General features: G+C 43.5%; 1 protein-coding gene across 1 annotated transcript in view; it reads left to right on the top strand.

The window, feature by feature from the left end:
- The window catches only part of COLEC12 (collectin subfamily member 12), a 178,276-nt gene that overhangs the window by 150,696 nt on the left and 8,991 nt on the right, over window positions 1-18,589 (top strand). The window contains exons 4-7 of the mRNA XM_012445055.3: window positions 3,551-3,649; window positions 4,363-5,409; window positions 15,817-16,305; window positions 17,913-18,049. Coding sequence (XP_012300478.2) covers window positions 3,551-3,649; window positions 4,363-5,409; window positions 15,817-16,305; window positions 17,913-18,049 — 1,772 coding nt within the window. The remainder of the gene's footprint in view (window positions 1-3,550; window positions 3,650-4,362; window positions 5,410-15,816; window positions 16,306-17,912; window positions 18,050-18,589) is intronic.

Here is an 18,589-nt window from a genome sequence, read left to right as displayed (position 1 = left end):
TCCCACATAGTCACTGACAAGCTGTGTGATTTTTAGCAAGTTACTGAACATCTCTGAGCTTCAGTCTCTTCATCTACAAAATAGCATTTGGAAGGATTTACTGCAGTGATGGTGTAGTGTACTGACAAAGAGCAGACACTCAATAAATAGAGGCTATTATTATCATTCAAATAAAGGTTGAGTTGGTGTGCAGTGGAATCAAGTTGTAGGTGTGGCTGTGGGGTAGTGAGGTGTGGAGTGGACCTTAAACATGTTCTTAGACAGTTTAAGTGGAGTCAAGACAAGGGAAGAAGTTAGTGGCCCAGGCCAAGGGATGATACCTAAGTGCTTTTATAGAAAAGGTTTTTTGTCAGAGTGTCCTAGAGAATTATACTTTGGATACTTGAAGAGGGACAGATCTTCAGGTATAATACCTGAAACACCAACATTCTGCAGAAAAATTCTACATTAAGAAACAGTTCCCAATACAAGGGAGCCCATGAGAAACCAGGCTGCTCTGTGTATCCTGCTCATTTTTCTCATGTGAGAATGGTCTACAAGCTGAGGGCTATGTCTATAGACTGAGAATTTCCAGGGTAACATAGGATGGCTCTGCGACTATATTCCTGATTGAGAATTTGTGCTAATAAATTCCAAATAAAAACCAACAAAAGTGCTATGTGCTGTTACAGCAAGGGTGAGTTCTGGATCTCCACCAGTCTGGTATTTTTATGCAGTAGCAGGTTCAAGCATTGTAATCCTAGAGTTGCCAGCTTTATACCAGATCCTATTTTTAAACAAAGACACCCCCCCACCCCCAATGCATGTAAGCTGTTCATTAGCACTTGTGGGCAGGGAAAATAGTTTCCTTGCTGCACAGAAGAAAATGTCAACAGGTTTTTTTGTTCTTCTTTTTAAGGAATGTATTTATCCATTTTGTATTTTACACAAACCTGAATTATCTGTCCATGAGAGTTCTCTGTTTTTCAAAACTAAAATGGAAGAAAAAGTAGAGAGGGTAGAAAATAACTGACTGTCAGCGTATTTGGAGGTTTCTTTGGCTTCCAGGAAAGAAGGGCAGGACTTGAGTTCCTGCTTGTGGTTTGAGGACAAACCAAGGCATATGTTTTGATTTGAGGATCAAAACTGAACCTAAACTTGTAAACATTCTGTATTTTAGTTTTTAAAAATTAGCTTTGCTAAAAACACATATGTAACATTTTATTCTTCAGAGTTTCCAGGGATTTAGGAGTATGTGTACCCATCAAACAACCCTAAGATACAGGTTATTATAACTACACCTCTGTGTCTATGTAGTAATTTTAAAAATAATAATTATTCAATGAAATGTCATACTCATTGCCAGTGCTCAGGCTTTCCTGGGTTGATGCATTCCCTGTAGCTCAGCGGGCAGATTGCTACTTATTTAAATAAATGGCTCACACCTGTAATCCCAGCACTTTGGGAGGTCGAGGCAGGTGGATCACCTGAGGTCAGGAATTCCAGACCAGCCTGGCCAGCGTGGTGAAACCCTCTCTCTACTAAAAATACAAAAATTAGCTGGGCATGGTGGTGGGTGCCTGTAATCCCAGCTACTTGGGAGGCTGAGGCAGGAGAATCACTTGAATCCAGGAGGTGGAGGTTGCAGTGGGCCAAGATCGCACCATTGCGCTCCAACCTGGGCAACAAGAGAGAAGCTCCATCTAAAAAAATTTTTTAAAAATAAGTGGCATAATAAATAAATATTCATTGATTACCTACTAAGTGCCACACACTGAGCTAAGAAGGAGAGATGAAACTGAGTGTAAATTTTCCTGCCCTAAAGGATATAATAGTAGATAAGTCATGACAATACAGTGCAGTGAGTCCCCTAACAGAGAAAGGACTACTTGCCAAGGGAATTCTGCAAGGCACACCTCAGTAAAGGGTTCCCACAGGAAGTGACAAGCAGAGTCTTGAAGAGCAAATAGGACTTAGCTCAGTCAAAAAGGGAAGAACACTGTGGGTAGAGAGAACACATGGAAAGGCTCGTGTGAGAGAGTGTTTGTTGCAGTGCACACATTTTATTATGACCAGACGATAGAAGCTTGAGGGAGAACATAGCTAGCTTCTCCAGGGACAATTTCAGGATCCAAGAAGCCAGTTCACTTTGGGTCACACAACACATGGGAACTTACTACTTCTTCCTGAGAGGAGCCAGGAGAATCTTCTCACACAGTCATGCGTGGGTAGAACACGTGATGAATAAAATAAATTGGATCCATTGGCTCATAATTAATGTATAAAGCATGTTCTCATTTTTCAGTCTTTTTTAAAGCTGTTGATACCAAGAAGGACAGTCAGACTTGATCCCAAGCTGCTGGAAGTTGGATCTCATACAAGTCACTTTTGGAGAAACATCCTCTTACTTAACATTTTAGAAACGTATACTTGAATTCCTAATTGTAGAGAATTCCTGCCTTCTGAAAATGAGTAAGAATTGAAGCGTTTATTTAGCGTGGCTGTATTAGTTCGTTTTCATGCTGCTGACAAAGACATGCCAGAGACTGGGAAGAAAAAGAAGGTTTAATTGGACTTACAGTTCCACATGGCTGGGGAGGCCTCAGAATCATGGCAGGAGGCGAAAGGCACTTTTTACATGATGGCAGCAAGAGAAAATGAGAAAGATGCCGAAGTGGAAACCCCTGATAAAACCATCAGATTTCATGAGACTTATTCACCACCATGAGAACAGTATGGGGGAAACCACCCCATGATTCAAATTATCTCCCATTAGGTCCCTCCCACAACACACGGGAATTATGGGAGTATAATTCAAGTTGAGATTTGGGTGGGGACACAGCCAAATCTCATCTTGAACATGGCAATATCAGTGGCGTTACCTACTTTCCCTATCATATACAATTAAGAAAATACTACCAAAAATACTTCTCGGCAAATCATTGTTTGGAAACACCACTCAGGCATCTACTTGAGAACTGATAAGCTACAGAATCAGTTGTCACTAACAAAAAGCAGATTTTCAGGGCTTTGTGGTGGAACTCATAACAGAAAGTGGCAGACACTCCTGACTTTGCATCCCTTCTATGCCGATTTTGTGTATAGACTTGAGCTAGGTGTTCCTTGCCAATGGAATCCTCTTCTAGGTAAATGAGTCCTACCTGCCAAGAATGTTAGGGAGGCTGATGAGTGACAACATTTTGTAAATTATCACAGTGTGATTATTTAAATTCCATCTATGGAAATTAAGATAGGAAATAACAAATTAGGGACTTCTAAAATGCATGAACATTTTAAAATTAGTTCCAAATGATTTCTGAAACATCCAAGGCATTACAGAATCATAAGAAGAGTTATGAACATACAATTCTCAACCAAGTAAATTATACCCCTGGGTTTTGTGACAAGCAAGTTATTTTTCCAAAAGGATGGATTTTCTTCCCTATATTTGATTTCAATTACACTTTTTTGTTCAATCTGCTTCCTTTGTTCCATAATGAAATGATCTCTTGTTTTGAAACTGAAAATATGAGCAGGTATGTGTACTAATGCATCATTTTCCAAATCTTAGTTGTAGAGAAAATGGATAATGTCACAGGTGGCATGGAGACATCTCGCCAAACCTATGATGACAAGCTCACAGCAGTGGAAAGTGACCTGAAAAAATTAGGTAATCTGTGACAAGACTGAATCATTAAGTGAAATCCCCTGACTCCACATAAATTACCACAGCTTCTTAGAATGATGTTGCTATAAATTCCCCATTCACCCAGAAGGACATTCAATTTTTGTGTTGCATGTTGAGTCTTCTCTCATGATTTAATTCATAGGCTTACATTTTAAAGCTAAGGACCAACTTTGGAATTATGTCCTGCTCAAAAAACTGTTATGCACCAAATAATATCTGAAGATCAATCCTGACTGAAAAAAACCATGAATACCCTTTATTAAAAACTGTCATATAAATAGTTTACTGAGCATTTTTTGAAATATTTTAAACTACATAAAAGAATTGTAGAAATTAAGTTATAAAGTAGAAGGTCCTAGCATATTCTATTCCTTGATTTTTGTTTTCATTTTTTAAAAATGTTGGTAAATTTAAAATGTTATTTTCTTCTTGACATCCTGCCCACTGCCTAAAATCTAGTAAATTCCCCCTCCCTCTTTGAGAAAAATGTTCAGCCAAATTTGTCATTTCTGGTTCTGTGCATCCTTTCTGTACATAGTAATATGTACATTTTACTAATGCAGAGCCATCTGCTTATACTGCCAATTTTGCATCTAAAATACAGTGCATACCAGTTAAGTGTGTTTGTGATTTTTGACCTTGCTTGAACACTTCTCCACACCACCGATCTAAGTCACAAATATTTCTTATTCCAGGTGACCAAACTGGGAAGAAAGCTATTAGCACCAACTCAGAACTCTCTACCTTCAGATCAGACATTCTAGATCTCCGGCAGCAACTTCGTGAGATTACAGAAAAAACCAGCAAGAACAAGGATACGCTGGAGAAGTTACAGGCAAGCGGGGATGCACTGGTGGACAGGCAGAGTCAACTAAAAGAAACTTTGGAGAATAACTCTTTCCTCATCACCACTGTAAACAAAACTCTCCAGGCGTACAATGGCTATGTCACGAATCTGCAGCAAGATACCAGTGTGCTCCAGGGTAATCTGCAGAGCCAAATGTATTCTCATAACGTGGTCATCATGAATCTCAACAACCTGAACCTGACCCAGGTACAACAGAGGAACCTCATCACGAATCTGCAGCGGTCTGTGGATGACACAAGCCAGGCTATCCAGCGAATCAAGAATGACTTTCAAAATCTGCAGCAGGTTTTTCTTCAAGCCAAGAAGGACACAGATTGGCTGAAGGAGAAAGTGCAAAGCTTGCAGATGCTGGCTACCAATAATTCTGCTTTAGCCAAAGCCAACAACGACACCCTGGAGGATATGAACAGCCAGCTCAACTCATTTACAGGTCAGATGGAGAACATCACCACTATCTCTCAGGCCAACGAGCAGAACCTGAAAGACCTGCAGGACTTACACAAGGACGCAGAGAATAGAACGGCCATCAAGTTCAACCAACTGGAGGAACGCTTCCAGCTCTTTGAGACAGATATTGTGAATATCATTAGCAATATCAGTTACACAGCCCACCACCTGCGGACGCTGACCAGCAATCTGAATGAAGTCAGGACCACTTGCACGGATACCCTAACCAAACACACGGATGATCTGACCTCCTTGAATAATACCCTGGCCAACATCCGTTTGGATTCTGTTTCTCTCAGGATGCAACAAGATTTGATGAGGTTGAGGTTAGACACTGAAGTAGCCAACTTATCAGTGATTATGGAAGAAATGAAGCTAGTAGACTCCAAACATGGTCAGCTCATCAAGAATTTTACAATACTACAAGGTAAGTGAAAATTCTGAATTTGTATTAGCTGTCTATTGCTGCATAACAAGTTACTCTAAAACATGCAATTTAAAACAGTAAACACTCATCATCTCATAGTTTCTGTGGACCAGGAATTCAAGAGCAGCTTCACTAGGTGGTCCTGACCCACTATGTCTCATGAAGTTGTGTCAAGATCTCAGCCAGGGCTGCAGTCATCTAAAGGCTTGACTGTGGCTGGAGGGTCTGTTACCAAAGTGGCCTGTTCACAAGTCTCTTGGGAGGAGGCCTCAGTTCCTTGCTGTGTGAAGTTGCTTGTATGTCCTCACAACATGGCAGCTGGCTGCCTCCAGAGCAAGAAATTCAAGAGAGAGAAAAGAAGGAAGCTACCATGACAATCTAGCCTCAGAAGCCACACACCATCATGTCCACTGTATTCTGTTCTTTAGAAATAAGTCACTAAGTCCAGTCCACACTCAATGGAAGGGGAATTAAGTTCCATATCTTAAAAAGAAGTATAACTAAGAATCTGTGGACAGTACTTAAAGGTGCTCCATTAATTATCTGTTGAGTGAAAGGTTGGTTAATTTGAATTTTCTTGGTCCTTGAGCTATTTCAATGCAATTTAAATAGGGCTCCTCTGAAACCAAGATCAAGTCTTTTGGGTCACAAAGCTACCATTAGATGGATGGTTGGCCATCACAGTAACTGTAAGGCCACAGAGCGGGGAAATGATGTGTCTTGCTTATAAAATCTGAGTTTTGGTAGGTGTGGTGGCTCATGCCTGTAATCTTAACAGTTTGGAAGGCTGAGGTGGGAGGATCGCTTGAGACTAGCCTGGGTAACATAGCAATATCCCATCTCCTAAATAAATAAATAAATAAATGCATACATACATATGTTCTAAATTTTACTGTTATTCAGATCATCCATATAAATTAAAAGTCTTTGACTCAGATTAAGTCTACAGTTCAAGATTTGCAGCATCATATATTAACAGTATTTTCTAGTCACAAACTATTTTCACAGGTTTTAAGTTGAAAGTACTATGTGGAAGATGTCGTGCTCAGCAGCCTGAGTTATACAAAGGAAACCAAATGGCCCTCACCCTTAGGTAGTTTAACATAAAGAGAATTTCAGGGCATCAGAAGGTGGGCTGTAAGCAGATGTTCAAGGGGAAGGGATTACACAAGGGCATGAATCACTAGGGGTCACCCTGAGGTATGTCCACCACACTGGTTGAATGATCAGGATAAAGAGTGGTAGTTAATAAGCCCCTGTGAGCCTGGAGGCAGGTCCGGATAGCAGATGGCAGGACCCTGTTCAATAGCTTTGTCAGTGACTAGCATGGATGACCTGCTAAACCAATGCCTGTGTGACTTGAAACTGTATATGCTAGCCAGTGGTGGATAGAATCATAATCCACAATGCTCTAGAGAGGCCAGAATAGTATCAAGATGTCAATCAAATGAAGTAGATAGGAATACATATAAAATCCTTCTCATAAATGGGTGAGACCAAACAGATAAATGTTGATGGGAAGGCATGGCTGGAAGGACGTGTGCATGAAGCATGGGAATTTTAATTGACTGGAAGCAGTTAAATGTGTTTTCCAGAGAAGGTGATGTTGTCTTTGACTGTGTTAATAAAAATATGACATCTAAAATAAGGGAAGTAATATCCGACTCTGTTCAGTATGCTAAGACCGCCTCTTGAAGATAGTGTTTACTTTGAGTAGCCCCTATCAAAAGAGATATTCACAGACCAGCATGCTCGGAAAAGCAGCATCGGAATGATAGGGGCTAGAAACCACGTGCTGTGAGGAAGAGTTGAGGACCTGGGAGCTTTCACCCCTAGGAGAGCCTGCTCAGTGGAGAACAAGGCAGCCACCTGTACTTATTTAAAGTTGCTCTGTCTGAGGAATGCCACTGGGTAAAACAAAGACTAATGGGTGTTCATTAAAGGAAGATCAATTTTGGTTTTACATGAGTATTAGCTGAAAATATAATGGCTCCCCTATTCAATCAGGATGCCCCAGCTCTGGAGGGGCTGGACAGTTGCAGGTCAGGAATATTGTAGGTGTGAGTCTTACTCTGAAAAAGGGTAGCCCTTCAAATGATTAAAAAAAAAGAAACTTAGACAATCTTACCATGGTATTCTGGATATTTTCTAGTTATTAATTTTATAGTATTATTATTTTGTTAATTTAATTGTTAGCGTGTCTTCAGTTATTTAGTTTATAGACAGCGTGGCTTATCAGCCAAGTAAGGACATGAACAGCTAATATTTGAAGATGAGGCCCTGGGTGTTTGAGTTAATGTTTCTATGGTTATGATTCTTTTTATCAGCTAGTATTGAAAGTGAACGTACTGAGCGCTTTTCACAAACATCCCACTGAATCCTGACAACAGCTCTATGAAGCAGCTACTTACAATATCATCGCCAATTTATAGACAAGAAAATTAAGGCTTAGGAGGGTTAAGTAACTTGCTCAGGTTTACACAAATAAAAAGTAGCTCAGTGGAATCCAAGCCCAAGCTGTCTGGTGCCAAACCCCATGCTGTTAACTCCAAGGATAGTCATTGAAAGTGGGTGCCCCTCCCCACTGTACCTGGTCCCTCCAGAGGGAGGTAGAAGGTCAGGGAGTTGGGATTTTATTCTAAGTGTGAGGGGGAGGTTTTAGGCAAGGTGTTGAGATGCTCTGCTTTATATTTTTACAAAGTCACGCTGGGGGCTGGGAGGAGAATAGATGGCAGAAAGGGGTCAGTGAGAGCATGGACCAGCTGTTGGTGACTTGGCCTAGAATGCTGGCAGTGGAGAAGGGAGAAGTGGGCACTCTCATTTAGGAAAAGAGTTGGAGACAGAATCAAGGTCATCCCTTTCCTTGCCCTGAAAACAGGGACCTCGGCTGGCCTACTCAAATCGAGCCTCTGCTGAGGTGAGGAGTCCATGGACTCAAGGTGCTATGAGTATTCAGAGCCCAGGCCAACCCCTGCTTGTCCATGTTTGTGCCCAAGACCCTGGAATTCCCCACCCAATGTGCCCAGAAACAAAGGAGCAGCCAAGTGGCATCTGTGTCTTGTAGGCATTGGGGGTGATGTGGACAGAAATTGAACACATGGTAGAGGGTTGGTGTGAGTGGGCAGGACCTGCTGATGGATTGGCTGTGGGGAGTGAGTGAAAGAGAGGAATGGGATGTTCCTAAGTCTTTAGCATGAGTAATGAGGTGGATGGAGATACAGACTGGAGAGCTGCAGAAAAAGAGTGGCCCCATGTAGACATGTTAAGACGGAGATGTCTATTCTAATAGAATGAAGTTTCTGACTCATGGAAAAGCTTATGTGAAAAAGAAAATCTCAATTCTGAAACTCTAAGGTGTTTGTTTCAGAGACACTATCACATTTCTCCCTGATTTTGTTGCTTACCGCACTTTCTGTGAGTTGATCTGAGAAGCTTCCCAAACCAACCAAGCCGCCCCCTTTCTATTCATTGTCTTCCACTGCCTCCAGACCAGGAATACCCAGCAGGTATTCTGAGAGAATGAGAGACTGAGGGGAAGAAGGAGCTCCATTTCTGAATGCAACTGTTTTCTTCCACACCTTTTCTCTCTATCACCTTTCCCTTTCTGTACATGCTGATCTCATCCCTGAGGATGAGGGGAAGATGGAGAAAGCAGGATGGATTAGCATTGGCTTATGTGGGGCTGGCATCTGCAGGATTCAAAGTAATCTCATGCTTTCCAGAAAATTCCTGTTGACTTGCACTTAATGAACCCCAGTGCTCACTGTCCAGTTCAGCCACATAAGACATTTGCCTTATTGAGAATTGGGAGCTGAAGCTGACTGACTGTGCTGAAGGCAGATGATAGTGTGGAAATAGATATTCACATTATCTCTACATGCATCAACCAAGAAGCCTTGTTAAGAAAACCTTAGTTTTTGATACAAATAATATAAAGATTTTTATACTAATTATGTACACAGAGGACTTCTCACACATACTTCTAGGTTCAAAGATCACTCCACCTCCTGGGCTGTTCTTCTGCAAGCTAAGGAAAGCATCAGTTGCATCCTTCCTGTACAATCAGACGTTTTCCCTCTCCGCTCTTCTGAGAGGCATAAGATTTAATGGGTAAGAACAAGAGCTTTGGAATCAGACAGAGCTGGATTCATGTACCAAGTTCCTCATCCTCTCTGTGCCTCAGTTTCCTCATCTGTGTGTACCTTTGAGAGTTATGAGGACTCGAAGACGTAATATAAAGAAAGTACTTGGTGCAGTGGCTAGAGTGGGGTTAGCATAATGCCCAAATGTAAATAAGCTCACTTCCTCTCAAAGCTTTCCCTTCTGCCACAGCTGTAGCTGGTACATTACAGGGGAAAACAAAATAGCTTCATGTGCACAAAGAAAAAAAATCACACAGGTGGGGTTAAGGATTATTTGAGTCAAAAAGTGCTTACCGCTGGGTTTCTAGTGCCCAGCCCTAGAGGTGAATCAGACTCCAGGGATGCTGACAGCTAGCTAGCTTTCATTCATTTACTCAATCCACATTTCTGCGGTGTCTGTGCTATGCCAATCATGCTGCTAAACACTCAAGTAAATTATCAGCTTTCACTGTTACAGCTCTTTAAGTGGGCAGTTATTGGCATTCCCCATTTGCAGGGAGGGAACTGAGACACAGAGAGCCTGAGTAACTTATTAATGGCCAAACAGCGAGTAAATGCCAGACAGTGCCAAACTCAGGTCTGTCTATTTGCAAACTCATGCTTCCACAATGAATGGATAACATTTTTGGGGAGGCGGAAATGACAGAGATTTTATTTACAGAAGAGCAGTTGATTAAAGCTTCAATAGGGATTGACATTTGACCTTGAAAGGTGCACATGAAGGCTGATGGGACACGGGACAGTGCAAAGTAGGTCAAGCAGGGGCCTCATTCCTCCCGTTGCCAACCACCGCCTCATGCGGCACTTCCCCAAACAAGATAGCATGGCTGGGGATCCCGGAGAGCAGCCATTAACAGCCACAGAAGCAGACCATGGACAGTTGGCAAGAAACAGTGGTTACATACACCCTCCTCTGTGGACAACACACTTCCGAGGCTTCCCAGAAGCCCAACTGTATTTCTTTTTAATTTGTACATTCCTTTTCACCTCCGTGAAGTAAAATGACTTTTTCCTATGGTAGGTGTTTAATAAATATTTGATTAAGTGCATTCAAAGTAGATTTTTAAATGAGAAGAAAAGCATATCAGATTATATCACTATTTTTCCTCTACCTTGTCTATCTTCCAATATTACCACCAGTGGGTCTTAACATTGAGTCTCTAAGATTTTGGATGGCAGTAAAGAATTAAAGTAAGGTTTCTCTTCTTTCTGTTAAGCACCAGCAGTTTTGTTGGAAAACATGTGAAAGTTACCTTGGGTAGGAAACAGGCTGGGCATTTCTCAGGCCTAAGGTTAGTTTGTCAAAGCAGAAACAGTACAATGATTTAAAGACTTCCATCCTCTTTGAACTGCTTGTTTAGAAAATTCAGGTTTTCAGGCTCCCAAAACCATGGAGCCTGGGGGCCATGGGGAGGAGGTTTCACTGACGGTACAAACCCTGGGCTGCTGGGAGCACTGGTATTAGTCATATTCAGGCATTTCTGGAGCTTGTGACAGCTTTACCAGCCACCTGGGTATCCTGGCATTTCAGAAACCTGAGCCAGTGAGCCACCCATACTTGGCCTTGACATTGAGTTAAAATTTCGGTTGGTTTGCAAGCAAACCTCCAACGTCCTTCTGCCTGGGACATCACATGTGCCTCCACATGTGGCTTTGCTGTTTTCTCAACTCCAAATTCAAGTTGTTACTGCAGAAGCTCATAAATACTCTGTTCTTTTTTTTTTTGCTTTCAGGCACTAAGGGTACCTTATATTTTATTTCATTTTATTTTCACCTTGACAGCTGCCCAATAAAAGATTCAAGTGAGACCTCAAAGCCTGAGATCATCCAGATGCTAATCGGCAGTGCCAGCATCCCGAGTCCTAGAGAAAAATGAACCTGGCATTACTAATCTACTTTTTAAGAGGATCCAGTGTTGACTTTTTAAATGGCTTTAGCTCTTTTTAATGAGTTTTTAAAAGAAAAAAACTCCAGGACATTTCTAGGCTGTCTTAATGAGCCAAAGTAGATTATGTGAATCTCCTAGTCTAGAAGACACATAGAATACATTTTGACCTAACCCAGCATCTGAGGGCAGAGAGTGCCAGCTCCTCTGTGGTTGTTGCAAGGCTGGGGCAGCTGTAAAGGAAGACACCAATCACAGTGTGCTTGCCAGTTTAGACACAGCCAGGAATATTAAGCTGTATCTTAATACGAGAAAGACAGGTAACCTGTTTAAGATGGATATAGTACTTCAGATGGGGAAATTTGACTTTTTTACTAACCCTTCTGGGAAATCGATCATAAGTAGAACTGTAGATCTTTATCAACAGCAAAAAATTGCATTTTCCCCCAATATTTACTCCCTTCCTTCACAACAGCTGGAGATTAGCACCTGCTGGAATCTCGTGCTGTCTGTGGGATCCACGTTTGATGACATTCTTCACTAAAGCGTCAACTTACACATTGAGTGTGTGGGGACATTCAATAGCCTTCCAGTCCAGAGGAAAGTAGCTGAACACTATAAACTACCCTACCCCAGAAAGAAATAGGATGCATGAAAAGCTGTCACCCCAAGTGAGGGAGGCCTTGGATTCCCCTCCTGGATTCAGGAGAGGAAGAGAGAGTTGCATTTTTGGAACTCTGTCAGAGGCTAGAAGAAGGTGTTCTGAAAGAAATACAGCTCCCCCACCAGCAGTCTGCCAGAACAGACACAAGCCCATGAACAGCCACTCTTTCACAGTCCCAGGTAAACTCATTTCCCGTAACTTATAAGTATAGCACCAACCCCAGATGTGAGTGATGGACAAACAGAAATTATCAGCAAAGAAATCTTAAGAGAATAAAACTAAAGATTATTTCTAAAACACTTGAATTTCCCAATATGCTATCTTCATTATTTGGATTTCCTAAAGTTAAACATAGAACAGAAACAAAACAGAAATAGTTGAGAAAAAAAAGATTTCTTTTAATTTTGCAGTCACTCCACATACACTAGAATTTTTTGTTTTGTTTTGGCCTAAATTGTCAGTATATTTTCCCTAGAACTATCCATAATGCTACGACGTCCATCGTGGGGAACGTACATGGCTCCCTCATCACTGTTAATCTCTGGGACGCGATTTCCCAACTACACAGAGGCACTACATTACCTTTTTAAAGGAGATCGATCTGGCAGCAAAAAATCTGCCTTCCCTATCTTTCCTAGCTGGTATAGGCTATTTAGGTGAGCCTGACCAGGTTAGGCAGAAAAATAAGTCAACTGTCGATGTAGATACTGACTGGATTAATTCATGTGGGTCAATAGCAAGGAAAGATGGATCTCCTTATGATTATTTCACAGTGGCAGCCACAGCCCACCTGATACCGATATTATTCCTCTTGAAATAAGATGCAGGGCATTAGGCAGGTCACCCTTCCCCAAAAACCTGTCCCTTCTGATCTCACCTGGGGCACAACTTGTGAACAGTAGAGTGCTGGACTTTTTAACCGTGATGCGCATGTATTTCATAAACACTTGCTTAATAGTGACTATGGGCCAGACCCTGTGAGGGGCTAGACGCAGAGAAGGGTCCTGAGTAGAACCAACAAGCACTAAGAGATTAGAGAAGTGAAAACTTCCATCTGAAGTGACCTGGGAGGATGCCAGGAATTTTGCGGAAGGACGTGGGCAGAGGAAATTGTCAGAGAAGAGATGTGGAAAGTACAGAGGAGGCTGGAGTAAACATGGGCGAGGCCAGGCTGGGAGTAGCCTTCATGCCAGACTGATCAGGTGGGGCTGCGTATTCTTGAGCAAGTGGAGATCAGAGCTGAGCTTAAGGATTGCTGAAGACAAGGAGGAGCTAACAGGAGCTGTGGGCAGAGGTCAGTGACGTAAGTCCAGATAGAAGTGGCTTCATCCCTAAGTCTTCCAAAGCCTCCCATTTATGGAGCAGATAACACTGGAAAGAATGCATTTATGCCAGGTCTTTCCATTAGCTTTCTCTCTTACTACTGGAAGAGGGTCCTGCTGATAAATCTGTGAGCAACATATGGGTAGCTTTAGATAAGGAAACTAAGTCCAGAGCCTAAGCTTCTGCTAAGAGAGAACACAGATGGACTGGCTTAACTGGGAGCCATGGATATGGGTACAGTAGACATCCATTAAGACCTCGGATGGGGAGGGAAACAGGGAGATCCCCCTACAGAGGTGGGAAGGGTTGCTTCATGATTCTGTCCTCAGACCAATGGGAGAGGAGGGACAAGGAGCAGGAGGGATAAAGGAACTTAGGGTAGATCTGCCACCCATCCTCCATTGCTCCAGCACCTCCATCCTTCCAACTTTACAGGCTTTCTGCTTCTGTAGAAAAAATAAGGCCAGGCACAGTGGCTCACACCTATAATCCCACACTTGAGGCCAGGAGTTCGAGGTCAGCCTGGGCAACATAGTGAGACACCCATCCCTACAAAAAAAATAAAAATAAAAAATCAGGCATTGCAGCACAAGCCTGTAGTCCCAGCTACATGGGCAGAAGCTGAGGCTGGAGGATTGCTTCAGCCCAAGAGTCCAAAGTTCCATGAGCTATGATCATGCCACTGTGCTCCAGCCTGAGTGACAGAGTGAAACTGTCTCTGAATAAAAAGAGTGAGGCTCTGTCTCTCTAAGAGAGAGAGAGAGAGAGAGAAAGTATGGCCTTTTACTTATTCATGCAGAATTGTGAGATTTCAGATTCATTCATTTCAACATCAGAAGACCTGAGTTCATGTCCCAGCTCCACTACTAGATTGTGATTTTATTGACTTTATTGGCCATGCCTTACGCTCCTTGGTGTCTGTTCCTAGTAGCTAAGTATCCTCAAACAAATAGTTTGACATCTCTGGCCCTATATGTCCTCATCTGTGCAATGAGAATATTACAACCTAGGCAAGGTCAGGTGGCATAATGTATGTGAAAGTACCCTGAAAATTGTCATTTACTATACCGTTCCTGGTAGGAGAATATTTGTGTGAAATTTCCTGTTACCCCTGAGAAATTAAAGAAAGCAAAACAATCCTGTTACATGGGCCTCTTTATGGGATGATAGGGATGAGCAGTATTTGCTTTCCTTTCCAATTAGATGGTCCACATAACTCATTTGCCTGGCCTACCTTCCTTATGTGTATTATTAGACTTACAAACCAATCCAGAGAGTTTGGACACCTGTCCTCAATGGGCAGCAAAGCCCTACCAGGCTTCCCCACAGAGACCTCCCGTCCCTGTGAGCTGGCCCATGAGTGAGTGAGGCTCAGCCCTAAGGACAGCAGCATCCCCACAGCTTTGGTGGACAGGACAGGCATGCCAGCTGGGGTACAACAGAGAAGAAGGTTATAGGGAGGTTATAGGCTTGGTTATAGGGAGAGAATTAATACGCCAATGCCTCGCAACACCTGATCGCATTTTTTGATCTCCTTTGATTCTTTATCCCACAATACCTTAACACGGTGCTTGTCATATAATAGGTCTTTAATAAATATTTATCAAATTAATTAAAAGAGGAAATAAATGAGGAAATCTTGATCCTGGTCTGCATAACTTTCCTGCTGGTGACAACATAGGCCCAGGTGACTAAGAGAACCCCAAGTTAATCATGTGAGTCACTGTGAAGAATAAGCCCCTGGCTGCCAGTGTCACCATGAAGGATATCAGTGGGACACTAAAAAGTTGTGCACTGTTACAATACATTCTAAAAGATTGAAGAGGAAGGGTGAGCTTACTGAAGAACATAAAGCATATTGGCTTGCTTGTGCTGCCATAACAAAGTGCACAGACTGGGAGGCTTGAACAACAGACATTTCTTTCCTTATGCTTCTGGAGGCCGCAGGTCCAAGATCAAGGTGTCAGCAGTGTTGTTTCCTCCGAGGCCTCCCTCCTTGGTTCGCAGGTGTTCATCTTCTCCCTGTGTTTTCAAGCGATCTTTCCTCTGTGTGTCTGTGACCTAATCCCCTCTTCTTTAAGGACACCAGTCCTATTGGAGTAGGGTCACCCATGTCACCTTGTTTTAACTCGATGACCTCCGTAAAGGCCGTCTCTCTAAATACAGTCCCATCCTGAGATGCTGGGGGTTAGGACTTCAACATAAGAATTTGGAGGAGGACATAATTTAGCCCTTAACAGTGAACAGTAGTATGATAAACAAATAATCTTTCCTTTATGTATATATTTTGTATGCTAGATTTTTTCAATTTGGAGATTTTATAAGAAGAAAAATTATTCATAACTATCATTCACAGTGGATTTCATGTTGATGCCTTTTTCTTTGTGTTTTAGGTCCACCTGGCCCCAGGGGTCCAAAAGGTGACAGAGGATCCCAGGGACCCCCTGGTCCAACTGGCAACAAGGGACAGAAAGGAGAGAAGGGGGAGCCTGGACCGCCCGGCCCTGCGGGTGAGAGAGGCCCAATGGGACCAGTTGGTCCCCCTGGAGAGCGTGGCGGCAAAGGCTCTAAAGGCTCCCAGGGACCCAAAGGCTCTCGTGGTTCACCCGGGAAGCCCGGCCCTCAGGGCCCCAGTGGGGACCCAGGCCCCCCAGGCCCACCAGGCAAAGAAGGACTCCCCGGCCCCCATGGCCCTCCTGGCTTCCAGGGATTACAGGGCACCGTCGGGGAGCCTGGGGTGCCTGGACCTCGGGGACTGCCAGGTTTGCCTGGGGTACCAGGCATGCCAGGACCCAAGGGTCCCCCTGGCCCCCCTGGCCCATCAGGAGCAGTGGTGCCCCTGGCCCTGCAGAATGAGCCCACCCCAGCACCGGAGGATAATGGTAAGTCTGAATCCTCCCTCCCACCAGGGGAACAGGGCAGTGTACGTGCTGAGACTGAGCCAACCCCCATTGTGTGGCCCCATCCATGTTATTTGTTTTTTGGTTTTGGGTTTTTTGTTGTTTGTATTTTTGTTTTGAAACATGGTCTCACTCTGTTGCCCAGGCTGGAGGGTAGTGGCGTGATCTCAGCTCACAGTAACCTCCACCTCCCAGGTTCAATCGATTCTCCTGCCTTAGCCTCCCAAGTAGCTGGGACTACAGGAATGTGCCACCACGCCCAACTAATTTTTGTATTTTTAGTAGAGACCAGGTTTCGCCATGTTGGCCAAGGCTGGTCTCAAACTCCTGGCCTCAAGGGATCCACCCACCTTGGCCTCCCAAAATGCTGGGATTACAGGTGTGAGCCACCATGTCTTGTCCCCTATTTCATATTGTTTAACAGTGAAGGCATCATAGGGGCTGGCACAGGGGCCCTGCCGCCAGTACAGGCCTCCACATCAGGCATGTGTTTCTCTCTAAACACCATCAGGTTCTCTCGCACTCATTTGTTTTATGTAGTATGTATGTATGTATGTATGTATGAATGAGATGGGGTCTCACTCTGTCACCCAGGCTGCAGTGATGGAGTGAAGTGGTGCGAACATAGCTCACTGCAGCTTCGACCTCCTGGGCATAGGTGATCTTCCTACCCAGACTCCTGTGTAGCTGGGACCACAGGGTGTACTGCCACACCTGGCTAATTTTTTATTTTTATTTTTTGTAGAAACAAGGTCTTGCTATGTTGCCCAGGCTGGCCTGGCCTCAAGCAACACATTCGCCTCAGCCTTGCAAATTGCTGGGATTCCAGGTGTGAGCATTTGCTTATTTATAGGAACCAGCCCTCAGAAGACAAACACAACGCAAAACACTTTCTTCAGGGAAGCCCGTGGCTGGCCGCCCTGACCACTGTTCCCTTGTTTTATGTCCTCACTCCGGGGGTAGGTGGCTCTCTCGGTTAGCTCCATCAGCATGCTGATGGAACCCTCTGCTCTTGATGCCTACATTTGATTTCTTTTTGAGAAGGTGTTAGATGTTACGGTGCCTTCTAGTCTTTTGATAATTAAACCTTTGGCAAAACTCGAATGTTTGGTTAGCAACCCAGCCTGTTTTTCTCTCTTTTGACCCAACCCCTATTCTACTTGATTTTGGTTGGTGAGGCCCGGGTTATTTTTGTTGATCCATGAGCCCAGTTTTGGTGCTGGGTCCTCACATCCAGCTGTTCATAGGTTCCATATGATTCCAGATTGACGCTGAACATCTGTGCCTGCCCTGCCTCTCGTTGTCGCTTCTGTTATTTCTGTCATTGTGAAGATGGATCCAGATGCAGAAGAACAAAGACCCAGTCAAAGATCTTTTCCAGATTATGTGTTTTTGACTTGTGCTCTGCAGTCCACTCTGGGCTCATCCTTCCTGCGAGCACGTCTGTGAACGTCAGCCGCGGCCCTCGCGCAGGGACACTCAGGCTGCTCCCAGCAGGATGGCAGTTTTGGCCTCTGAAACACAGCTGAAGAAAGGCAGAGTGCACTCTGTGATTTTTTAATCAGTGTTTTCAACTTTTGCATTCCTAGGCTGCCCACCTCACTGGAAGAACTTCACAGACAAATGCTACTATTTTTCCGTTGAGAAAGAAATTTTTGAGGATGCAAAGCTTTTCTGTGAAGACAAGTCTTCACATCTCGTTTTCATAAACACTAGAGAAGAACAGGTATGCCTGCCACATACTTGGTTGGGGAAAACTATAATTTAAGGATGGTTTACATCTGGAAATTGCATGCTCGTTGGGGATTCAGAGATAGCACGAATTCCTAGTCACGTAAACATGGACAGCAACATTACAGAGATTTGGGTTTTATCCAGTGGCTAGAAGTATTCATGGCATTGGAATTGTCTCTGCATGCTTCTTCCTGGAAGATAATGCCTATCAAGCCTGGAGCTGTGTGGCTCCTTCTGGTGGCTGTTGAAATAATTATAATGCAGAGAAGCTTGAGGGCTGCCACCAGGCACGTGTAGGGACAGAGGCAGAGGCATGAACACTGTAGGGGTGGAATGAGGTGCAATGGACCACGCCTGGCCCCAGAGGGGTCAGGAAGAGCAAAGAAGGCTGAGGAGGCAGAGCCCATACATGATAATGATAGTGTCCACTCATTCAGTCCCTTCTATATGCCAGGCACTGTGCGAGGCATTTCCTCCCTTAAACCTCACAGCAACCCTAGAACATAGGTATTATTATCATCCTCATTTGACA

Source organism: Aotus nancymaae, unplaced genomic scaffold (assembly GCF_030222135.1).
Source record: "Aotus nancymaae isolate 86718 unplaced genomic scaffold, 86718_ANA_hifiasm-v0.15.2.pri h1tg000020l, whole genome shotgun sequence".
Classification (NCBI taxonomy): domain Eukaryota; kingdom Metazoa; phylum Chordata; class Mammalia; order Primates; family Aotidae; genus Aotus; species Aotus nancymaae.
Note: the sequence above shows the minus strand (reverse complement) of the source record. Positions and strands in the feature narration are given on the sequence as shown.